Here is an 18,080-nt window from a genome sequence, read left to right on the forward strand (position 1 = left end):
ATCTTTGCGTAAATTTAGACTGGTACCGGATTAACTCTATGTACTGCCTTTTAACAAAATGAATTGACGTTGACGCCGTATACAGTTACCGAGAGTCCCATGTGCGAAATCAGTAAAAATGAAGGCATGTGCTTGAATCTTGAAACTGAAAGGTGAGCAGAATAATTTTTGAAATCATGCTATGCTAGTAATCGTATTGTAGCATGTTGAGGAAAGTGTTTAGGCTTCAGTGTGAGGTGGTTGTATGGCAGCCATGTTGCACTCTAAGTTGCACCGTACAAGTGAAGTGAGAGCCACGGCACAGTCTCGGCCTCAGCCTCAGGCACTTGGAACGGCTCAATAAAAAAAATAGTGGTAAATAAACACGAAATGTATTAACTACCAAAGTCTTAATGTTTCTCTACTCTATGTCGCCTATTATTCCCGGTCATATGCTCATCTGCAACACACAACTGTCACCGCACGCCCGCCCTGTGCACAAAGTGACAAACAACAATGAATAAGAGAGCAGGTAGGAAACCTAGACCGAATAATTCTGTCCCATATAACCTTTTTTATATCTTGGTGAGGGTTATATTGGGACAGAACGGGGTTCATTGAAATTTCGTGAGATCGCATGCAAAATGCATGCGCTGAGAATGCGGCCCGTACGATGCTATTGGCGCGAAAAAAAACCTACCGTTCCCTTCTACATGGCTTTACCTTGCTACTGATATGTGTATACATTCACTTCAATCGTTATTCACTTCTTAAAAGATTGCTTTTCATAAGCACCGCTTCGTTCAACTTTCCTAAATTACATCGCCATTTACAAACAATCAGACCAATCACAGCGAGTCTATCAGGCCTCCTGCAGCGCCACAGATACAAGCGAGAACCAGGGGCTATTGTAAGACTCGCTCTGATTGGTCTGATTGTTTGTAAATGGCGATGTAATTTAGGAAAGTTGAACGAAGCGGTGTTTAGGAAAAACAATCTTTTAAGAAGTGAATATCGATTGAAGTGAATGTATACACATATCAGTAGCAAGGTAAAGCCATGTAGAAGGGAACGGTAGGTTTTTTTTCGCGCCAATAGCGGCGTACGGGCCGCATTCTCAGCGCATGCATTTTGCATGCGATCTCACGAAATTTCAATGAACCCCGTTCTCTCCCAATATAACCCTCACCAAAATATAAAAAAAGGTTATATGGGACAGAATTATTCGGTCTAGTAGGAAACCGTGATCGCGAAATTCGCTCGACGCTCGCTTTATTTCACACCTTCACAGCACGAATACACATCCAACAGCTTCTATCTTGGTATCTATGTGTAGCTAAATGTTTACTTGTTCGAATTATAACTCTGTCCTTTGTCCTTACCTACTCCCGCCAGAGATATCTCGTGAAATCCTGCAGGAAATGTTCTCTTCGTGAAAATGTAAAGAGGGCGAGCTGTCTGTTTATACACGAGTAATGGCGGCGCATTGCATGCCAGGATGAGCTGCTGCCTGGCTCCGAGCCTCCGTTTCGAGGCCTGCCAAGCCAAGCATAATGCGCGTGGGCATGACGCCACACACACACGACTACAGTGATCGATCGAAAGTAGCGCCGTTAGGGATTTTTGGACGATACGTCCTCTTTACATCCTCTTTACATTTTCACGGAGAGAACATTTCCTGCAGGATTTCACGAGATATCTCTGGAGGGAGTAGGTAAGGACAAAGGACAGAGTTATAATTCGAACAAGTAAACATTTAGCTACACATAGATACCAAGATAAAGCTGTTGGATGTGTATTCGTGCTGTGAAGGTGTGAAATGAAGCGAGCATTGAGCGAATTTTGCGATCACGCTTTCCTACCTGCTCTCTTATTCATGTTGTTTGTGCACAGGGCGGGCGTGCGGTGTACTTGGGTGTTGCAGATGAGCATTTGACCGGCATTTACGGGTAATTATCAGCAATAATAGGCGACATGATAGAGTAGAGAAATATTAAGACTGGTAGTAAATACATTTCGTGTTTATTGACTTTTTTTATAGAGACGTTTCAAGTGCTTGTGGCCTAAGCAGCCAGTAGGCAGCCAGTAGTGCCAGTAGCACTGCCACTGGCAGTTCCAACAAATAAGTAAAAATATAAATAATGTATAATAAATCTTATTGCACCACTATTAAAGCTAGATAGCTATGCACATCGCATCAGCTTTAGTGCGCTGCGAGCCCTCCGATTAGTCGGTGAACGACGCGCCACGTGCACATCTCCACGATGAGCTTTTCTCAGGCATCAGGCTTCAGATGCATTCGCTCTCGAAGTTTGTCGAGCCCTATGCGCATTGGGAAAGCTTGCGTCATAGGTCAACAGAAATAGCCAGGGCACAAAATTCAGATTTTGTTTTATGGCTCACAAGCCTCACGCATTTGGCGTGAGACTCACGCAATTCAGCATAATCTCACGCTCTCACACACATTTCTGATAGTCCCCGAGAATCTCACGCAATTGCAAGAATCCAGTTTTTCTTCGTTGTGTGGAGTGGGTCTAGCCGAACTTTGCCAAAAAACGCAGGACACGAGGCACGGGAATCTCGACATTTAATACTTGTGGCGCACCCAGCGACTGATTTTGATAATCTGACTGCTGCTGGGGGCATCAAATAGCACCCCATTTAAAAAAAAAAATCTTACCTCCACTCACCCTCCCTTCGCGCCTGCAACGCAAAGGCTAAGGCCTTCAGCCTTAGATTTTCTGATTCAAAATAAATCTCACTCATTTTTAAAGCTACCCCTTGAGAGCCCTGTTTGTTTGTAAAATTGATGTAATGTTTCACGCTTGCATTTTGGATTTCAAATTTGTAAAATGTTGATAAAATATGGTGTGATATCCTTCCGTTCAGGTAAAACACTATTTGCTCATTTAATGCTATATAAATAAAAATTGTAGGTACTCACTAACAGGCTGAAACCACCGGCTCGGAGGGCTGGTGTTTTGGCAATGTTACCGGCCCTCCAAATAATTTGCCAGCATATGCCAGTGGGCCGGTGCTAATTTTGCGCCCTGAATAGAGAGCGGTTGGATAATTTGCCGTTCTTCACATCGATTTTTTGAAAAAGTGTATAGACGCTTCAGAGCCGATATTGTGGTAATGCGTAATTCTCGGGATTGAGAGAAAAGATTCGTGTTCAGGATAAAACCACATTGGAAGTACGTAGTCCCCAAGATCACATCATACAGTGTGTGAATCACCCAGGGCAACTCCATGCAAAAACGGTGTTGGCTTTGTAAAAGTATCATAGTAAAAGTAGCCACAGTTTTTAACCAACTACGGCTACGGCCAAATTCGACTGGAAGCTACAAAACTAAATTACTAGCTATGACTGAACCGGCGGACACAAACACATATCAGATGCACGTATATAAACACATCCTGTGTGCATGCTTACGAGCAATCAGTCGTATGCACGCTAACACAAAAATATTTTTATTCTGTAAAGTTGTTTAAAAAAATTCCATGCTGCATTGATAAATACAAAACTTAATATAAACTAACATTTTCATTGACTTTTCAGAAGCATCAATGTACGTACATATACCAACCAAATAGGAGCGTGCCAAATAAAGAGCCAGCTGAAGTTATAGATGTATGTATGTATGCATCCCATTGTCCTGTTATTGATGTGATTATCAAAATGGCGACGTTGCAATGCCATAAGGCTGAATGCCTAATCACGGGAAGGTCGTTCCTGTGTCCAACCCTCATCAGGATGTCCGCCAGGGCAATGTCTAAGACAGCAGATTCTAACACTTCAGCTAAGAGTAAAAGTCCACGTCTAAATCCTATCAAGATACAGATGCTCTCTGAAGGTCTGCATCGACAGGTGTTCGGCACATCGGACCAGAAGAGCGTTGAGGAGAGCATGGTGAGGAAAAGCATTGATCACCTCAAGTCACACGACCTCTGGGGCCGTGACACGACCATCCTACCAGAAGTCGACTTCAAGCTGCCGAAGCTGTGCGGCAAGGACATAGCCGAGCACGTCTCTAATGTGGCGCGCAGGCAGAGCGAACCATACCTGAGAGCGTGTGAGGATCTTGTCGCAGCCCCGCTCCCTCCTCCCCCCGCCGAGTGGGCGTTCCGCGCCGGCTGGACGGCCTACAAGCCGGACGGCAGCGCAACGGCCATCGACTACCCGGAGGATGATGGCCTTGTGTTCGACATCGAGGTGTGCGGTGCCGGCAGCATCTTCCCGACGCTGGCGACGGCAGCCTCCCCAACCGGGTGGTACTCGTGGTGCAGCGAGCGACTCACGGGGCAGAGCCTGCAGTGGGCTCAGCATCCCTCCATCTCCGACCTGATCGCGCTCGAGACGAGGCCCGGCAGGGTGAAGCCCGATGGCGACTGGAGGCAGCGGGTGGTCGTCGGGCACAACGTGAGCTACGACCGCGCGCGAGTCAAGGAGCAGTATCTGATCGGCAGCACGAAGATGCGCTTTGTCGACACTATGTCGTTTCACATCGCCTGCTCGGGTCTCACAAGCTTCCAGCGCACAATGTTGATGTCACTGCGAACGGGCAACCAGCCGAAGGAGGTGCGCGAGCGCAAGTTGAAGATGAGAGGACCTCCGAATTTGAACTGGATGAAAGTGGGTTCGATGAATGGCCTCGCAGACGTTTATCGACTATACTGCGGCAAGGAGCCACACAGTAAGGAGACGCGCAACGTGTTTGTCAAGGGAACGCTGGACGACGTGCGCGCTGACTTTCAGAACCTGATGACGTACTGCTCGAACGACGTGCTGATCACGCACGAGCTGCTGCAGCGGCTGCTGCCAATGTTCCTCGAGCGGTTTCCGCACCCGGTCACGTTCGCCGGCATGCTGGAGATGGGGCAGGCGTACCTGCCCGTCAACAAGAACTGGGAGCGCTACGTCGCTGATTCCGATGCGACGTACCATGACCTGCAGAAGGAGCAGAAGCTGTCGCTGATGCATCTCGCCGACGATGCTTGCGAGCTTACGAACCACGAGCGTTACAAGTCCGACCTCTGGCTGTGGGATCTAGACTGGACGGTTAAAGATCTCAGGTTGAATAAATCGCAGACGAAAACTTTAAAGAAGACGAAAAAGAGCCAATCAGTGCTTGATAAAGAAGAAACTGAAGCATCACAGGCGGAGTGTGAGAAAGAGATGGAGAATGCTGGTTCCGCAACCAATCCTGAAGATATTGTCGATGACGATAAGGAGGAATGGGATGCATTGAGACAAAGAGTAGAACCAGTGATCAAAACAGCATCTAGACTTCCTGTAGTAAAATCGCATCTAGCCGGTTACCCTGCCTGGTACAGAGACCTCTGTCCGAGGAATAACAAGAACGTGGGAGAAGATTGGATGCCCGGTCCATCTCTCATCAGTTCGCAGGTGCGCGTTGCCCCAAAGCTGTTGCGTCTAACGTGGGACAGCTACCCCGTCTACTACAGTGACGTCCACGGCTGGGGCTATCTAGTTCCAGGACGCACCGACAATCTGCTGCACGCCAGCGACGAAGCCGTCCGGCTGGCCGAGAGTGCCATGGCGCAGCTATCGTCCATCAATCCGCAGAAGCAGTTTGCAGTCGCCGACGACGGCAACGACGTCCTCAATAAGCTGCTGGAACAGATCGAGGCATTGAGCGACGACACGAGCGCACTCTCCAAGATGTGGCAGGCGTTCCGCAAGATGGAGAGGATCGCGAAAAAGCGACGGAAGCTGGAGGAGACGGGCGGGGCTCCGTCGTCGCACAAGGGCAACGGGCCGTACAACGCTGACGTCGACGTACCCGGATTCTGGTTCTTCAAGCTCCCTCACAAGGACGGAGAATCGCTGCGCGTCGGCAATCCGCTAGCGAAGGATTTTCTAAAGTGGATCGAGGACGGCAGCCTTCGGGCGCAGTCGGGCACGAAAGCCAACAAGGCGCTCTACCTGAGCAAGATGACTTCCTACTGGAAGAACGCGCACAAGCGCATCACGACGCAGAACCCAGTCTGGCTGAAGAAGTCCGAGCTTCCTCGGGTCGTCACCCGGGCGCCGGCGTACGACGAGATGGGACTGTACGGCGCCATCGTGCCCAAGGTCGTCACCGCGGGAACGCTCACGCGGCGAGCCGTCGAGGCGACCTGGCTGACGGCGAGCAATGCGTATCCCGACAGAGTTGGCAGCGAGCTGAAATCGATGGTGCAAGCGCCCCCTGGCTACCACTTTGTCGGCGCCGACGTCGATTCGCAGGAGCTGTGGATCGCAGCGATCCTCGGTGACGCGAACTTCGCCGGCCTGCACGGCTGCACGGCGTTCGGCTGGATGACGCTGCAGGGCAGGAAGTCCGAGGGAACGGACCTGCACAGCAAGACGGCGGCGGCGGCTGGCGTCACGCGCGACCAGGCCAAGGTGCTCAACTACGGACGCATCTACGGCGCAGGCAGGCCGTTCGCGCAGCGCCTGCTCATGCAGTTCAACCACAAGCTGACGGCGGCGGAGGCGCGCGAGACGGCCGAGCGCATGTACGCCGTCACGAAGGGCACGCGCGCCGCCGCACCGCACGGCCCCGCCCGCTGGCAGCACGGCAGCGAGTCGGAGATGTTCAACAAGCTGGAGGAGATCGCGCAGGGGGCGCTGCCGTGCACGCCCGTGCTCGGCGGCAGGATCAGCCGCGCGCTGGAGCCGCGCGCGGTGGAGCGGGACTTCATGACGAGCCGCGTGAACTGGGTCGTGCAGAGCTCGGCCGTCGACTACCTCCACCTGACGCTCGTCTGCGTGCGCCACCTGCTGGACGAGCACGGCATCGACGCGCGCTTCTGCATCAGCATCCACGACGAGGTGCGCTACCTGGTGAGCAGCGCGGACCGGTACCGCGCGGCGCTCGCGCTGCAGGTCGCCAACCTGCTGACCCGCGCCATGTTCGCGTGCAGCCTCGGCATGCACGACCTGCCGCAGTCCGTCGCCTTCTTCAGCAGCGTAGACGTCGACACGGTGCTGCGTAAGGAGGTCGGCATGGACTGCGTAACGCCGTCGAACCCGCACGGCCTGCACAAGGGCTACGGAGTGCCCCCTGGCGAGGCACTCGACATTTACGCGATCCTCGCCAAGACGCGCGGCGGGAAACTGAAGTGACGCTGGAAGATACGGACAATGAAAATGACATGCGACAGAATTGATTTCCCGTCGACTTGGTTGGGAGAATGTGCGCTGGAAGATACAGACAATAAAAATGACATGCCTCAGATTTGATTTCACGTCGACTTGGTTAGGAGAATGTGCACTGGAAGATAGTGATGTACGGACAAATCAGATTTGATTTCACGTCGACTTGGTTAGGAGAATGTGCACTGGAAGATAGTGATGTACGGACAATAAAAATGACATGCCGCAGAATTGATTTCCCGTCGACTTGGTGGGGAGAATGTGCGCTGGAAGATACAGACAATAAAAATGGCATGCCTCAGATTTGATTTCATGTCGACTTGGTTAGGAGAATGTGCGGTATTAGGTATTGACATTATGGCACTTATGTGTGCATGCATTGTTATGTTTTGAATGTGGTGTTATGTATGTTATAAAAACTGGGAACGTGTCAAGCAACGCTGCATGCTTCAAACTGGGAAAAGCCGTAAGATTGCAAATATTGGAGCCATGTGAGGAAAGGGCTGAGAGGTTGGCATCATCACTCACAGCTCACAGATGCTCGCAAAACTCATAAATAGGTGGGCAGCTATATATTGTGAGATGACATGTCATCAGTCATGTGGAAAGATCTATCTGTACAGTGCTATTCTTTCTAAAGCTGCCAACCGTTACTATTCATTCTACATATTATTTCTGGACGTTATAAGTAAGGTGTAATCCTAACTGTATTAAGCTATAAGTTGCTTACATAAATACAATGAACGTGAACATAAATACGTAAAATGACAATACATTTCTGTGTGCCTGTGTCCCTGTACATTACATTCTGTTATAATTTTGTTGCAGAAACACTAGAGTAACTAAGCAGAAGATTTATTCCAAAAAGGAGACAACATGGCTAAGCCAGGAAAAAAGTAAGTGCTTTTAAAATGGGCCAAGCCTTAAATCACACCGCATTTCGTATTATAATCTATCATTTCCGTTAGATGTTATGCAGTGATTGAACTTTACATGTGCTGATGTTGGTGGCAGGTTTGTGCTGGTTGTGCTGAGGAGCATGGCAGGAACAGGACACGTGTACACCTGGGTGAGACAGCGGTTAGATGAGAAGCTGATGCAGCTCATGTATGACCCTCATGGTGAGTATAGTGCAGGGGGGGGGGGTCCAGGGGGTCCGGACCCCCCCCCCTGCTCGCGCAGAAAACGCATCTAAGGGGGTCTAATTTCAAAAAATTTCTGGGGGAGGGCCCCCTGACCCCCCTTCGCGTGCTCACAAGTTGGGGTTATGGTTAGACCCCCCCCCCTGGTACAAATTCTGTACACGCCCCTGTAGTGTGCATTAGCATGTCTTTTCACATTCTGCTTAGTAGAGCACAGATCTACCTAAACTTGTTGGCTATCAGAGTTGTATACTTTGGTATTATCAGGTCCAGCTGAAGTTGAAGATTAAGGAGTTTAAAAGTCATCAACTTCTTTTTGTACTTGTAGCTCATTGAGAAATGTTCTTGAGGTTTTTGTACCAAGCTTAGATGTTTTTAATTAGTGAGGCTAGTCGGCTTTACGGCAATTTTCTTACATACAATTGCATTAGCTTCAGATCTTCACAAATTTATGCTTGTGGGGGTTTTAACTATTAATGTTTGTATTATATTTGCACACGTTTTTTTTACTTTCAGTGAGGCGGTGTGTTTTGTACAAAGAAGTAAGAAAGATTAAAAGCATGGACAATCGAACCCACTGATATTCTTGTGTATGCTGCTTGCAGTAAAAATATAGTGTCCCTGTACATAGACATGGCTTACACCACCATGCCGTAAATGGAACATTGGCTAACTCCAGCATACAATTAGAACATACCGTGTTCTATAAAATCTAATTAACACAACGGTTTGTTTTAAAGGTAATGTGAAAGCAAGTCAATCAAAAAAGAATGTCAATTGTTTAGCATAATTGCACGTTACCCTATAGTTATCTGAATCTGGATACTATAGTTATTGTACGTCAAGACACTATTACTTGAAAAACAACATGTACGAAGTTTTTGTACTGATGAAAGTTACACTAAAAGTGAGTGTATATGTACATGATATTGATGCCATGTTGTAAATTCTAACTAAACGGTATTAAAATAGTAATTGTATAGAATTGACATTTTAATCTTATTGTTGTCTGGAGTACAATACCTGTGCGTGTATATATGTCCATGGAATCACAGCAGATGTTCTTATCTTGATACCTGTTTTAGGCTGTATATTACATCAGGACTTCTACCATAGAATGAACATTCAAACACAGTGAAAACTTCAACATGAGAAGCTGTATTGAGATTTTTTAATTCACATGTAATAAGAAAACATATACAATCGGCTCTGCATATGAGAGACCCAATAAACTATTTGAACAATTGTTCAATTTTTGCCATTGCTGCCAACATTCTCTAATTTTTAGGAAGCCATTCAGGGGTACTAGTATGAATATAGATAGACTGTGTAGCAGTTGACGCAAAGTACAAAAACTGATTGTCCCGCAATTTTGTAGTAAGTATTATAATTGTTTCTAATATAGAGGCTGATGTTTATTGAAAGGTTGAAACAATTATTTTACTCATGTCTAGTAAGGGTCTTTAGCTGTGACAAATTCGGGTATCACATTTATTAAATTTACTACTAATGAAGCTGTACATAATACATATATATATATATTTATATATATATATAAAGAGACATATTTACAAATACACTTATTGTGACAACTTGTCAGGTATGTTGTATTTTCACGACAGGAGTAAGACTTGGGGCTCACTGTGAAAATGCTATAAACAATGTTCCCGCCAATGATCAATTAACAACATGTAATATTACTACTGTGTACAATACTTCTGCAATTGCATCTAAAATAGTCAAATTAGATTACATAACATATGAACGGCTGACAAAAGAAAGTTTATAAAAGCAAATATTTTATATTTAGAACTAACTTCTCCATAAGTGCAAGTTGGAATATGTAGTGCAAGTGCAAGTAGAATGGGTATGGAGTGTATATACCACGTGACATGGTCTGATTAGACTATAATTTAATTATCCCGGCTTTCAGACTAGTATCGAATAAAATATCAATAACCTAAATAGATGAAAATCTTATAATAGCAATAATTTTCCTCCGTAAATCGAAGTCGTTTATATTCTGTGATAGATAATGGTGTATTTGCCATTCAATCTACCCATTCACGCATGTAATAGACTACTCAATAGTAGCTGTCTACCGAGGTATCATATCAAACTGCATTTAATTATCCATTACAATTTCTTGCATTGTAAATTATTGTTCATTATAAAGAAAGTAAGCAGTGTGCGTACTGGGTGTTGTTGGTGACAAAACAGTATTTTGATTGTTAGCTACACGCATAATGACACTCAACACAATACATAGATGCTGCGGTGTCACCGACGCCCTATCATTCACCGATATGAAAATTCTATAGTATATTATATAGTTACACACCGTATCCATAAATAATCTGTCGTTTCTCGCGTATTATTGCTTTCCAGGTCGTGTCATCGTCTGTACAACTCGACATCAGTTTGAGTCTATCATCGGTCTTTCATCACCGGCAATCTCACCCGAGGTTTAGCTACGACATCAGATGGGTGGACGCGTAGTTATACCTGTGTACCCGATTCGCTCCATAACAGGAATGTAACACGACAGAGTTTTGTTGCGAAACTATCTATAGATGGGCTACACGGGTAGAGCTAGTCGGCATTCACACCGACGTTTACTTCTCGAGAAGAGCTGAGCCTGCGCGCGCGTGCCGACGTCGTAGCGTGTCTTGCGAAGGCGCGCAGCTCTAGCTCTGTGCCTTATTGAGCACGACGGTGCGCTCACGATCCATGTTGCCACTGAAGGAGAGCGCCGAGGCTTTGAGGATGGAGGTACCAGCTCCGCTCCTCTTCCTGCGCTTCTGCGAGAGCTGCAGCATCAGATCGTCGCCGAACACGTCGCCCGTTCGCAGTACGGAGATCAGGTTGTCGAACTCCCCCTCCTCCGGTTGACCAGCGACAGTGCTGCCACCGCGGGAGCTCGAAGCTTCGGCACTCATTGACCGCTCTCGCTGCTTCTTTCTCGCTTCCTCCTTCTTTTTCCGTTGCTGGAGAAGGGTTATACAATGTATGAAGTAGTTTGTCGTTCGATTTCACATGGTATGGCTGTATGTGGATAAACGAAAGTACACACGAGAGAGAGAGAGGGAGTGAGTGAGAGAGAGAGAGAGAATAAGATAGTGAACGAAGAAACGAAAGAAGAGAGAAAGAGAGAGAGAGAGAGAGAGAGAGAGAGAGAGAATAAGAGAGTGAAAGAAGGAACGAACGAAAGAAGAGAGAGAGAGAGAGAATAAGAGAGTGAAAGAAGGAAAGACAGAAGCGAGAGAGAGCGAGACAGAAAGAAAGAAAGAGAGAAAGAAAGAAAGAAGAATCAGATAGCGGGAGGGGCAAGGGAGAAAGATGCTAGTTGTTTTGGAATTTACCTCCTGTTCCATTACTGCTCTTCTCTCCTCCTCCATTCTCTTTCGCTTCGCGTTGCTGTTGTCCATCTTCGCCTCTCTGAGGCTTGTGAAGAATTGGTCGAGGATGCCATAGAACTCGTCTGGCTGTATGATCTTAGAATCTTCACCAAACAATTTGCACGCTCGTTCAAACTGAAAAAAAGATTAATAGCTCGTGACAATCGCCTCGTTAGTAAGAGCATCGTAACCCAGGTTTTCCTCAGTACCGGTACGTTTCAAACCGTATATATGATAGTACAATAATTATATAATTTATATATATATATATATATATATATAGAAGTAAAAATCGCACACGAACGCCCATGTAGATAAAAAAAAAAATTCAAATTGTAGGTTAAGGGTGTTTAAAGTTTAATTAACAAGCTTTCGAGATGTACATCTCTTCATCAGGTTTTCAGCGGACATAAGAATCAAACCTTTGACGATTCTTGAAGGTTCGATTCTTATGTCATCTCGAAAGCTTGTTAATTAAATTTTAAACACCCTTAACCTATCATTTGAATTTGTTTTTTTATATATATATATTATAATTATTTATACTATGTATGCACTTACCCATTGTTTGCTTCTTGACATTCGTTCGTCAAGGTCGGCCAAGCTGCTGCTCGCTTCCTTGGTGAAGGATGACATCACAGGAACGAACTTGTCTCGTTTCGCTATGTTCTTATCTTCTTTGCCTTCGCATTTGTGAAAGTGAACCTCCTAAAACGTAAATACACTTAACGTACTACAAATTAAACAATTAAAAAAACCAAATTAACAAAATTAACATGATGGCAATTAAAACTAGGAAGCAGGCTGTATTTATCCCTTCAATGAAAATGGCTGGCTTTTCCTAACACTAATAGCAAAACCATTATTTACTACCGTAAATCAAATCTTTCATTCTTGCCACCCAGACCGCCTTTAAAAGTCATGAGTATGGCAACGCGTACCTCATCTAAGTCCTTGAGTCCACTTTGTAGAACTGACAACTCCTTTTCAAGTTCTGCCAAACTGTAAAATGAAATTTTATTTCTTTCAAACGTGATCCATTATGTTCTGTTTAACAGTGCTGTTTACGTCTGACAGTGCTATTTATGTGTGTGCGTGCGTGCGGACGTGAGTGCGTGCGGGCGTGCGGACGTGTCGCGTGCGGCCGTGCGTGCGGGCGTGCGTGCGGGCGGGCGTGTCGGCGGCTGCGTGACGGTACGCGTGCGGGCGGTGTGCGTGCGTGCGTTGTCGGCGTGGCGGCCGTGCGTGCGGGCGTAACGTGTCGGCAGATGCGGGTGGCGCGTGCAGGCGGCGAGTCAGCGTGCGTGGTGCGCAAGCGGGAACGGGGTGCGTGCGGGCGTGAGGCGTGCGAGCGTGAGTGCGTGCGGAGCGTGCGTGCGTGGCGGGCGTGCGTGCGTGTCGGCGTGCCGGCCGTGCGTGCGGGCGGGGCGTGTCGGCGTGCGTGCGTCTTGTCCGGCGTGCGTGCGTGTCGGCGTGGTCGTGCGTGCGCTGCGTGCGGGCGTGCCGTGCGGTGTGCGTGCGGCGTGCGTGCCGTGTCGCAGTGCGCCGTGCGTGCGTATGTCGGCGTGCGGACATGAGTGCGTCGGCAGTGCGACACTCCACAGTGTGCGCGGAGTTAGTTGCGTGCGGGCGTGCGTGCGCTGCGTGCGTGCGTGCGGTGGGCTGGCGGTACCCCTTTTTTTTTTTTTTTTTTTATTTTTTTTTTTCTTTTTTTTTTTCTTCAACGCACCGTCGAGACCTTGGGCGGGCGGCGGGGCGGCTCCGGGCGGGCGGGCGGAACGTGGGGCGTGCGGACGTGCGTGCGGGCTACGTGTCGCGGTGCGTGGTGCCGCGGTGCGTGTCGGGCTGAGCGGAGCGATGCGTGGTGCGGCGGGCGTGGCGTGCGGGCCAAACGTGGCGTGCGTGATCTGTGACCTTTCAGTGGTATTCATGCTGGCAGTCAATGACGCTACTATGAATTGTTGCCACATATATTTCCTATTATTACATGAAAACAGTAGAGACCTAAGTACTACAGATGATGATTAAATTGATTATATTGTTTTTGGCGGGTGCTACTTACTTGACCTTTGCTGCGACGCTTACATGTTGCAGCTCTTCCAACACTTGCACCAAATCAGGAAACTGTACGAAAGAAAACATACTGTTAGGGTTGGGAGGTGAATTTCGGTCGAAATTTCAATACCCACTTCATTTGATAGATCGCAACCATGGGCAGCTATGTATACGTAGAAATTATGTATGTAGCCTCCCAAACAGTTCCAAATCCCCGCATTTGTCAATTCTTAACACAGGCGTTCAATGATGGGAAATTTAGAAAAGTGCTGATATCTCGGTTGTTAAAAATGCTAAAAATGCTATGATTTTTCAAGCGCTATTTCTCGAAACTCGCAACTCCGATTCCAAAATTTTTTTTATGTTTCAATGCTAACATATCAAAGGAAAAAAGTCTCCCTAGATTTAAAAAAAAACATTATATTTTATAAGTTAATGCTCTTTGTTTACGATATTGTTGCGTTTAGAAATTCACTACAAATTTGTGTGCATCTTTTCAACTTATTTCCAAAATTAAAGCATTTAAAAAAAATTCCAGGGACCATTTTTTAGTTCATATTATGAACAACTTATGGTTAAAAGTTTAGGTACCAACTCTGCTGTTTCTGAGAAATAGCAAAAAAAGCATGTTTTTGTATAAATTCAAAATTTTTGCCGTCAATTAATTAGCGATGAATTAATTTATTTTTATTTTAACGAGAGCGTAGAGAGACATCTCTCGTATGTAATGGATATGAGTTTGATTGAATTTGATGAATAGTTATGTTGCAATGCCATTTACAGTGTTACCGGTCCGTAACCCTAACAGTATCCTGGGTGCGACTAGAAATTCCAACTGCTACTAGAAATTGTGTTTATCGAGTATATACTCGTGGTCGTGGCACCCACCATACCTGGAACGAGGAACACTAACACTGCGTTCATTTTCGCGTCGTCGTCGTCTTTGCTAATTGAATGTATTAATAACGAAACTACAGGAATCTATATTATAACCGGTATATATGTATATTATAATTATATATATATATATAACCGGTCAAGCAAATGCGCCTTTCCGCTGACTGAATATATGAATACCTGCTGTTCCATCGTCTCTACCATGTAGTGCAAGAGGGTAACGTTCTTGTCCAGGCTCGACTTTGTGTCTACCATCCTGTTTAGACTAGAGATTTTAAAGCCGACGGCGTTGCCTCGCTGCCCGCGGTTCATGAAGTTGCCAAACGCTAGAACCAGCTCCAGTATTCTCCTCAGCCGCTTGCTTCTGTACACCTCCTTAGACACTTGCCGTACCCCTGTCAAAATAACTGCTGTTGTTACAACTATTTTTGCATCACCATTACTTTTTGTATAAAAAGCTATATTTGACGTTCTTGCGGCCTGTAAAAGCGCAACAGTTGATGTTTTAGTTGTTAAGTTGAAGTTTCGGTTAATTAAGGATTAATTGTTGCGTGAAACGTGATTTGTATTAACGAAATCTTGTGGTATTAGCGAAATATTTGGTGTCTGGGTTTAATCATACATAAAGTGACATATTCATGATCAGTGATGGTGAACTTTGTTCTCACCATCAAGCTTCGGCCGTATGTCGCTAACTCTTTCAGCAAACTTCTTTCTGTAGCAGAGCGCCTTAAGCCTGTCTTCATAGTGCACGATATGGCTCATATCATAGAGGAAGCTATCGGCTCTCGCCATGCTCTCTAGCTCATGACTTTGTTCGTCTAACATAGCCACCTCTTCAGATGTTGGCACAAATTTCAACATCTAGAACATACAAGCACCCATTAGCCATGATTAACAATGAATTCGTGAAGTTTATGATTATCTCGAGAAGAGAGAAAAACGAAGTGACCGACTTCAATGGCCGCCTCCTGTCTTGTATTTAAGGTGAAAATGACGTCGGTGTGATAGATTTAATGATCATGCAACAATAAATTTCACAAAGCTGCGCAATACTAAGCGGCGGAGGGAGACGAGTCAAAATTTACTCGCTCAAGTCACGACAAGCTACGACCGAAAGAGATGACCGCGCCAGCTATTTCACCTGTTCGCACAGATCTTTGGATATTAGATCGTCCCTGTCCATGTCCATTATGACTGCTGTGACCTCGGGGTTTGTCATGCGTAGCTTGGACAGCATAATCGTGCAGTTTTGCGCCCTTCGTCCGTCTATCACCGACAACTCCTTAGATCTCCTTATGGGCGATTTACAGTCATCTGACGTGCTATCATGCTATCCGGAATACAAGCAGCAAATTGTTACGAGTATAATGAAATGTTAGTAAATATCACAAAACCTATTTAATACTCTATATTACAGATACGTCCGTACTGTAACTATTACCCGTTGATATGCAGAGAAGTTCCTCTCGAATTCTACTAGATTAAGATTACTGTAGAGTTTCTCTTCGTTTATTTCTGTCCACACGGTTCCCTTCACTTGTGTCTGCAACAAACGGCAAGACATTCACTAAACTGTACTGCTGATGGTTTACAATGCGAAATAGCTTTGACTTTTATTATAGTGCGTGCGAAATCGCGTTCTTTTAACTTCTTAAAAAATTATAGTGAGTAAAGCAATTAAAAATACGTTGAATCTTGCGAGAGAAAGCTCGAATAGTCAAGTGAAATGATAACAAGCAATGTTTCGTATGATTTGTTAATGTATAACGCTACAGAATACCTCGTTAATGTATAATGCGGGAATACCTCGTGTAGCTTTGACCAGTTGAATGACTTCAGCGGAGTGTTCGGCGTCGGTATGTTTTTCTTTTTAGCAGCTGCCGTCTGCGTTTGCTGCTCTTCTATCTTTAACAGTTCGGGTGAAGATCCTGCTAACAGCATCAATGTGGTTACACACGTTATGATAAATTCATATTGAAACCAACAAATATGCGCTTAACTTGTTCAAATAGCATGTAACAATGTTGCACTAATACAAAGTGTCACTTCCACTATGTAGGCCTATAGCTCGCTTACTATTTCACGCTGGATAAATGTTGTATATTGTTGCTCGTAAAAATGGATGGCGGTACTCATTGTGTTGCTAGTTTAGGTAAACGCCATTGTTTAAATGTTACGTACTATATGATTGATTAATAAAAGATTCATCAGTTACACTATATGTTATAGCATTACATTAAATATCTTTAGGGTATGCATTTCGGTATATATTACGTCTCTTAACTACCGAAAGTGCAAAGTTGTCGCTTCCACACCACTAATCTGGGGATAGGACGTGATCCTTACCTGGGGTTTGCATGAGTCGTGACGCTGATGGGGGCCGTGGTGGCGGTGGTGGTGGTGGTGGACCAGGGGGAGGAGGAGGAGGAGGGGGTGGTGGTGCAGTTGGGGGAGGAGGTGAGGGCGGCGGTGCTTGGATCGGAGGTGGGGTGTGTGTGATGTCAGCAAGAGGGGGTTCTGGCGCCGCCTACAAAAATTAAAACCAAAAACCAAATTAATTAGTAGTCTCAGAAAAGAAGTCGTAATACGTGGTATATATAACGTATGTGGTTACTATTATGTGAATTTTTCACTGTATATATATTATACACGCACATACATCTGTCGCCTATACTCACCACCATTGCTTGTGATCTGCTTATAAATGAATTCGCTTCCGAAAGTTTCTGTCTACTCGCCATGTGGTCAAGTGTTTCTCTGTCTAATAGAGCCTTCACTAAATCCAATGATTGACAGAGTGATTCCTGCAACAGTACGCATGTACGGAGATGTATACGAGTAAAATCCTCAGCGTCAGAAATGAGTTCCCGCTATATATTTGTCATTGCCCGAAAATATGTCAGCGAGATTTATGCATGTCCTTTCGATGTGTTAATTATGATGAACTCCTGATCAGCAATAACCTGTTGGAAGTTAACACTAGAGAGAAAAATATACACTGATTCAGCAAACAGTCTATAGAGTAGCGAAGCTGTGGTTGACATCATTGATAAATTAGTTAATAAAGAACATCATTGCGTTGTAGATGTAAGTAGTCTCAAAGCAGTTATACCTTCTCTATCGAGAATTCCTCTAGTTGCTGTTGCTTGCATCTAAGTTCTGTCGAGAGTTCCGTGTTCTGCCGCTGAAATCCTTCTATTTGGTGGCTGTTGCCAGTTACCTTCTCTTCGACATCCATTCTGCATCGAACAGACAAAAAACGACGGAATAAAAACTGCAATTACGAAGACTATTAATGAACAATCGCCCTGCGCCATATCTTCCGCTTGCGCATCGTAATCTTCAATTGACTATACTGGTCTACTCTATTCATTCCTATCAATTTATTTTCGCCTCTCTCGCTCTCTCTCTCTCTCTCTCTCTCTCTCTCTCTCTCTCTCT

General features: G+C 45.6%; 2 protein-coding genes and 1 long non-coding RNA gene across 6 annotated transcripts in view; 2 read left to right on the plus strand and 1 right to left on the minus strand.

The window, feature by feature from the left end:
• The first annotated feature begins 68 nt into the window (after positions 1-68).
• LOC106813770 lies at positions 69-9,275 on the plus strand. 2 transcript variants are annotated; one of them, XR_001394507.1, is made up of 5 exons: positions 69-152; positions 3,542-3,617; positions 7,973-8,040; positions 8,159-8,265; positions 8,803-9,275. It is a non-coding gene; the product is annotated as an uncharacterized LOC106813770 (long non-coding RNA). The 2 variants fall into 2 exon arrangements; XR_001394505.1 differs by having other exon boundaries at positions 3,542-3,613.
• Positions 3,625-7,283, plus strand: LOC106813732 (DNA polymerase subunit gamma-1-like). The gene is made up of 2 exons (XM_014817951.1): positions 3,625-7,123; positions 7,226-7,283. The coding sequence occupies exon 1, from the start codon at positions 3,662-3,664 to the stop codon at positions 7,112-7,114; it is 3,453 nt and encodes a 1,150-aa protein (XP_014673437.1). The 5' UTR covers positions 3,625-3,661; the 3' UTR covers positions 7,115-7,123; positions 7,226-7,283.
• Positions 9,276-9,443: 168 nt separating the features above from the next.
• Positions 9,444-18,080, minus strand: part of LOC106813712 (disheveled-associated activator of morphogenesis 1-like) — a 36,040-nt gene continuing 27,403 nt past the window's right edge. For 2 of the 3 annotated variants that reach the window (XM_014817939.1, XM_014817924.1), the window contains 13 exons: positions 17,752-17,878; positions 17,318-17,443; positions 16,986-17,166; positions 16,446-16,570; positions 16,081-16,182; positions 15,781-15,969; positions 15,305-15,500; positions 14,817-15,031; positions 13,747-13,808; positions 12,626-12,686; positions 12,246-12,392; positions 11,649-11,819; positions 9,444-11,273 (listed from right to left, as the gene is read on the minus strand). In XM_014817939.1, the coding sequence (XP_014673425.1) occupies positions 10,974-11,273; positions 11,649-11,819; positions 12,246-12,392; positions 12,626-12,686; positions 13,747-13,808; positions 14,817-15,031; positions 15,305-15,500; positions 15,781-15,969; positions 16,081-16,182; positions 16,446-16,570; positions 16,986-17,166; positions 17,318-17,443; positions 17,752-17,878 (2,002 nt within the window). In that variant the 3' untranslated portion in view covers positions 9,444-10,973. The remainder of the gene's footprint in view (positions 11,274-11,648; positions 11,820-12,245; positions 12,393-12,625; positions 12,687-13,746; positions 13,809-14,816; positions 15,032-15,304; positions 15,501-15,780; positions 15,970-16,080; positions 16,183-16,445; positions 16,571-16,985; positions 17,167-17,317; positions 17,444-17,751; positions 17,879-18,080) is intronic. The other variant, XM_014817931.1, reaches the window with a different exon arrangement.

Source organism: Priapulus caudatus, unplaced genomic scaffold, assembly GCF_000485595.1.
Source record: "Priapulus caudatus unplaced genomic scaffold, Priapulus_caudatus-5.0.1 Scaffold24, whole genome shotgun sequence".
Classification (NCBI taxonomy): Eukaryota; Metazoa; Priapulida; class Priapulimorpha; order Priapulimorphida; family Priapulidae; genus Priapulus; species Priapulus caudatus.

Bases quoted from the DNA above. Each gene is read 5' to 3' on its own strand.
- LOC106813732 (XM_014817951.1), top strand. From the start codon at position 3,662: ATGGCGACGTTGCAATGCCATAAGGCTGAATGCCTAATCACGGGAAGG.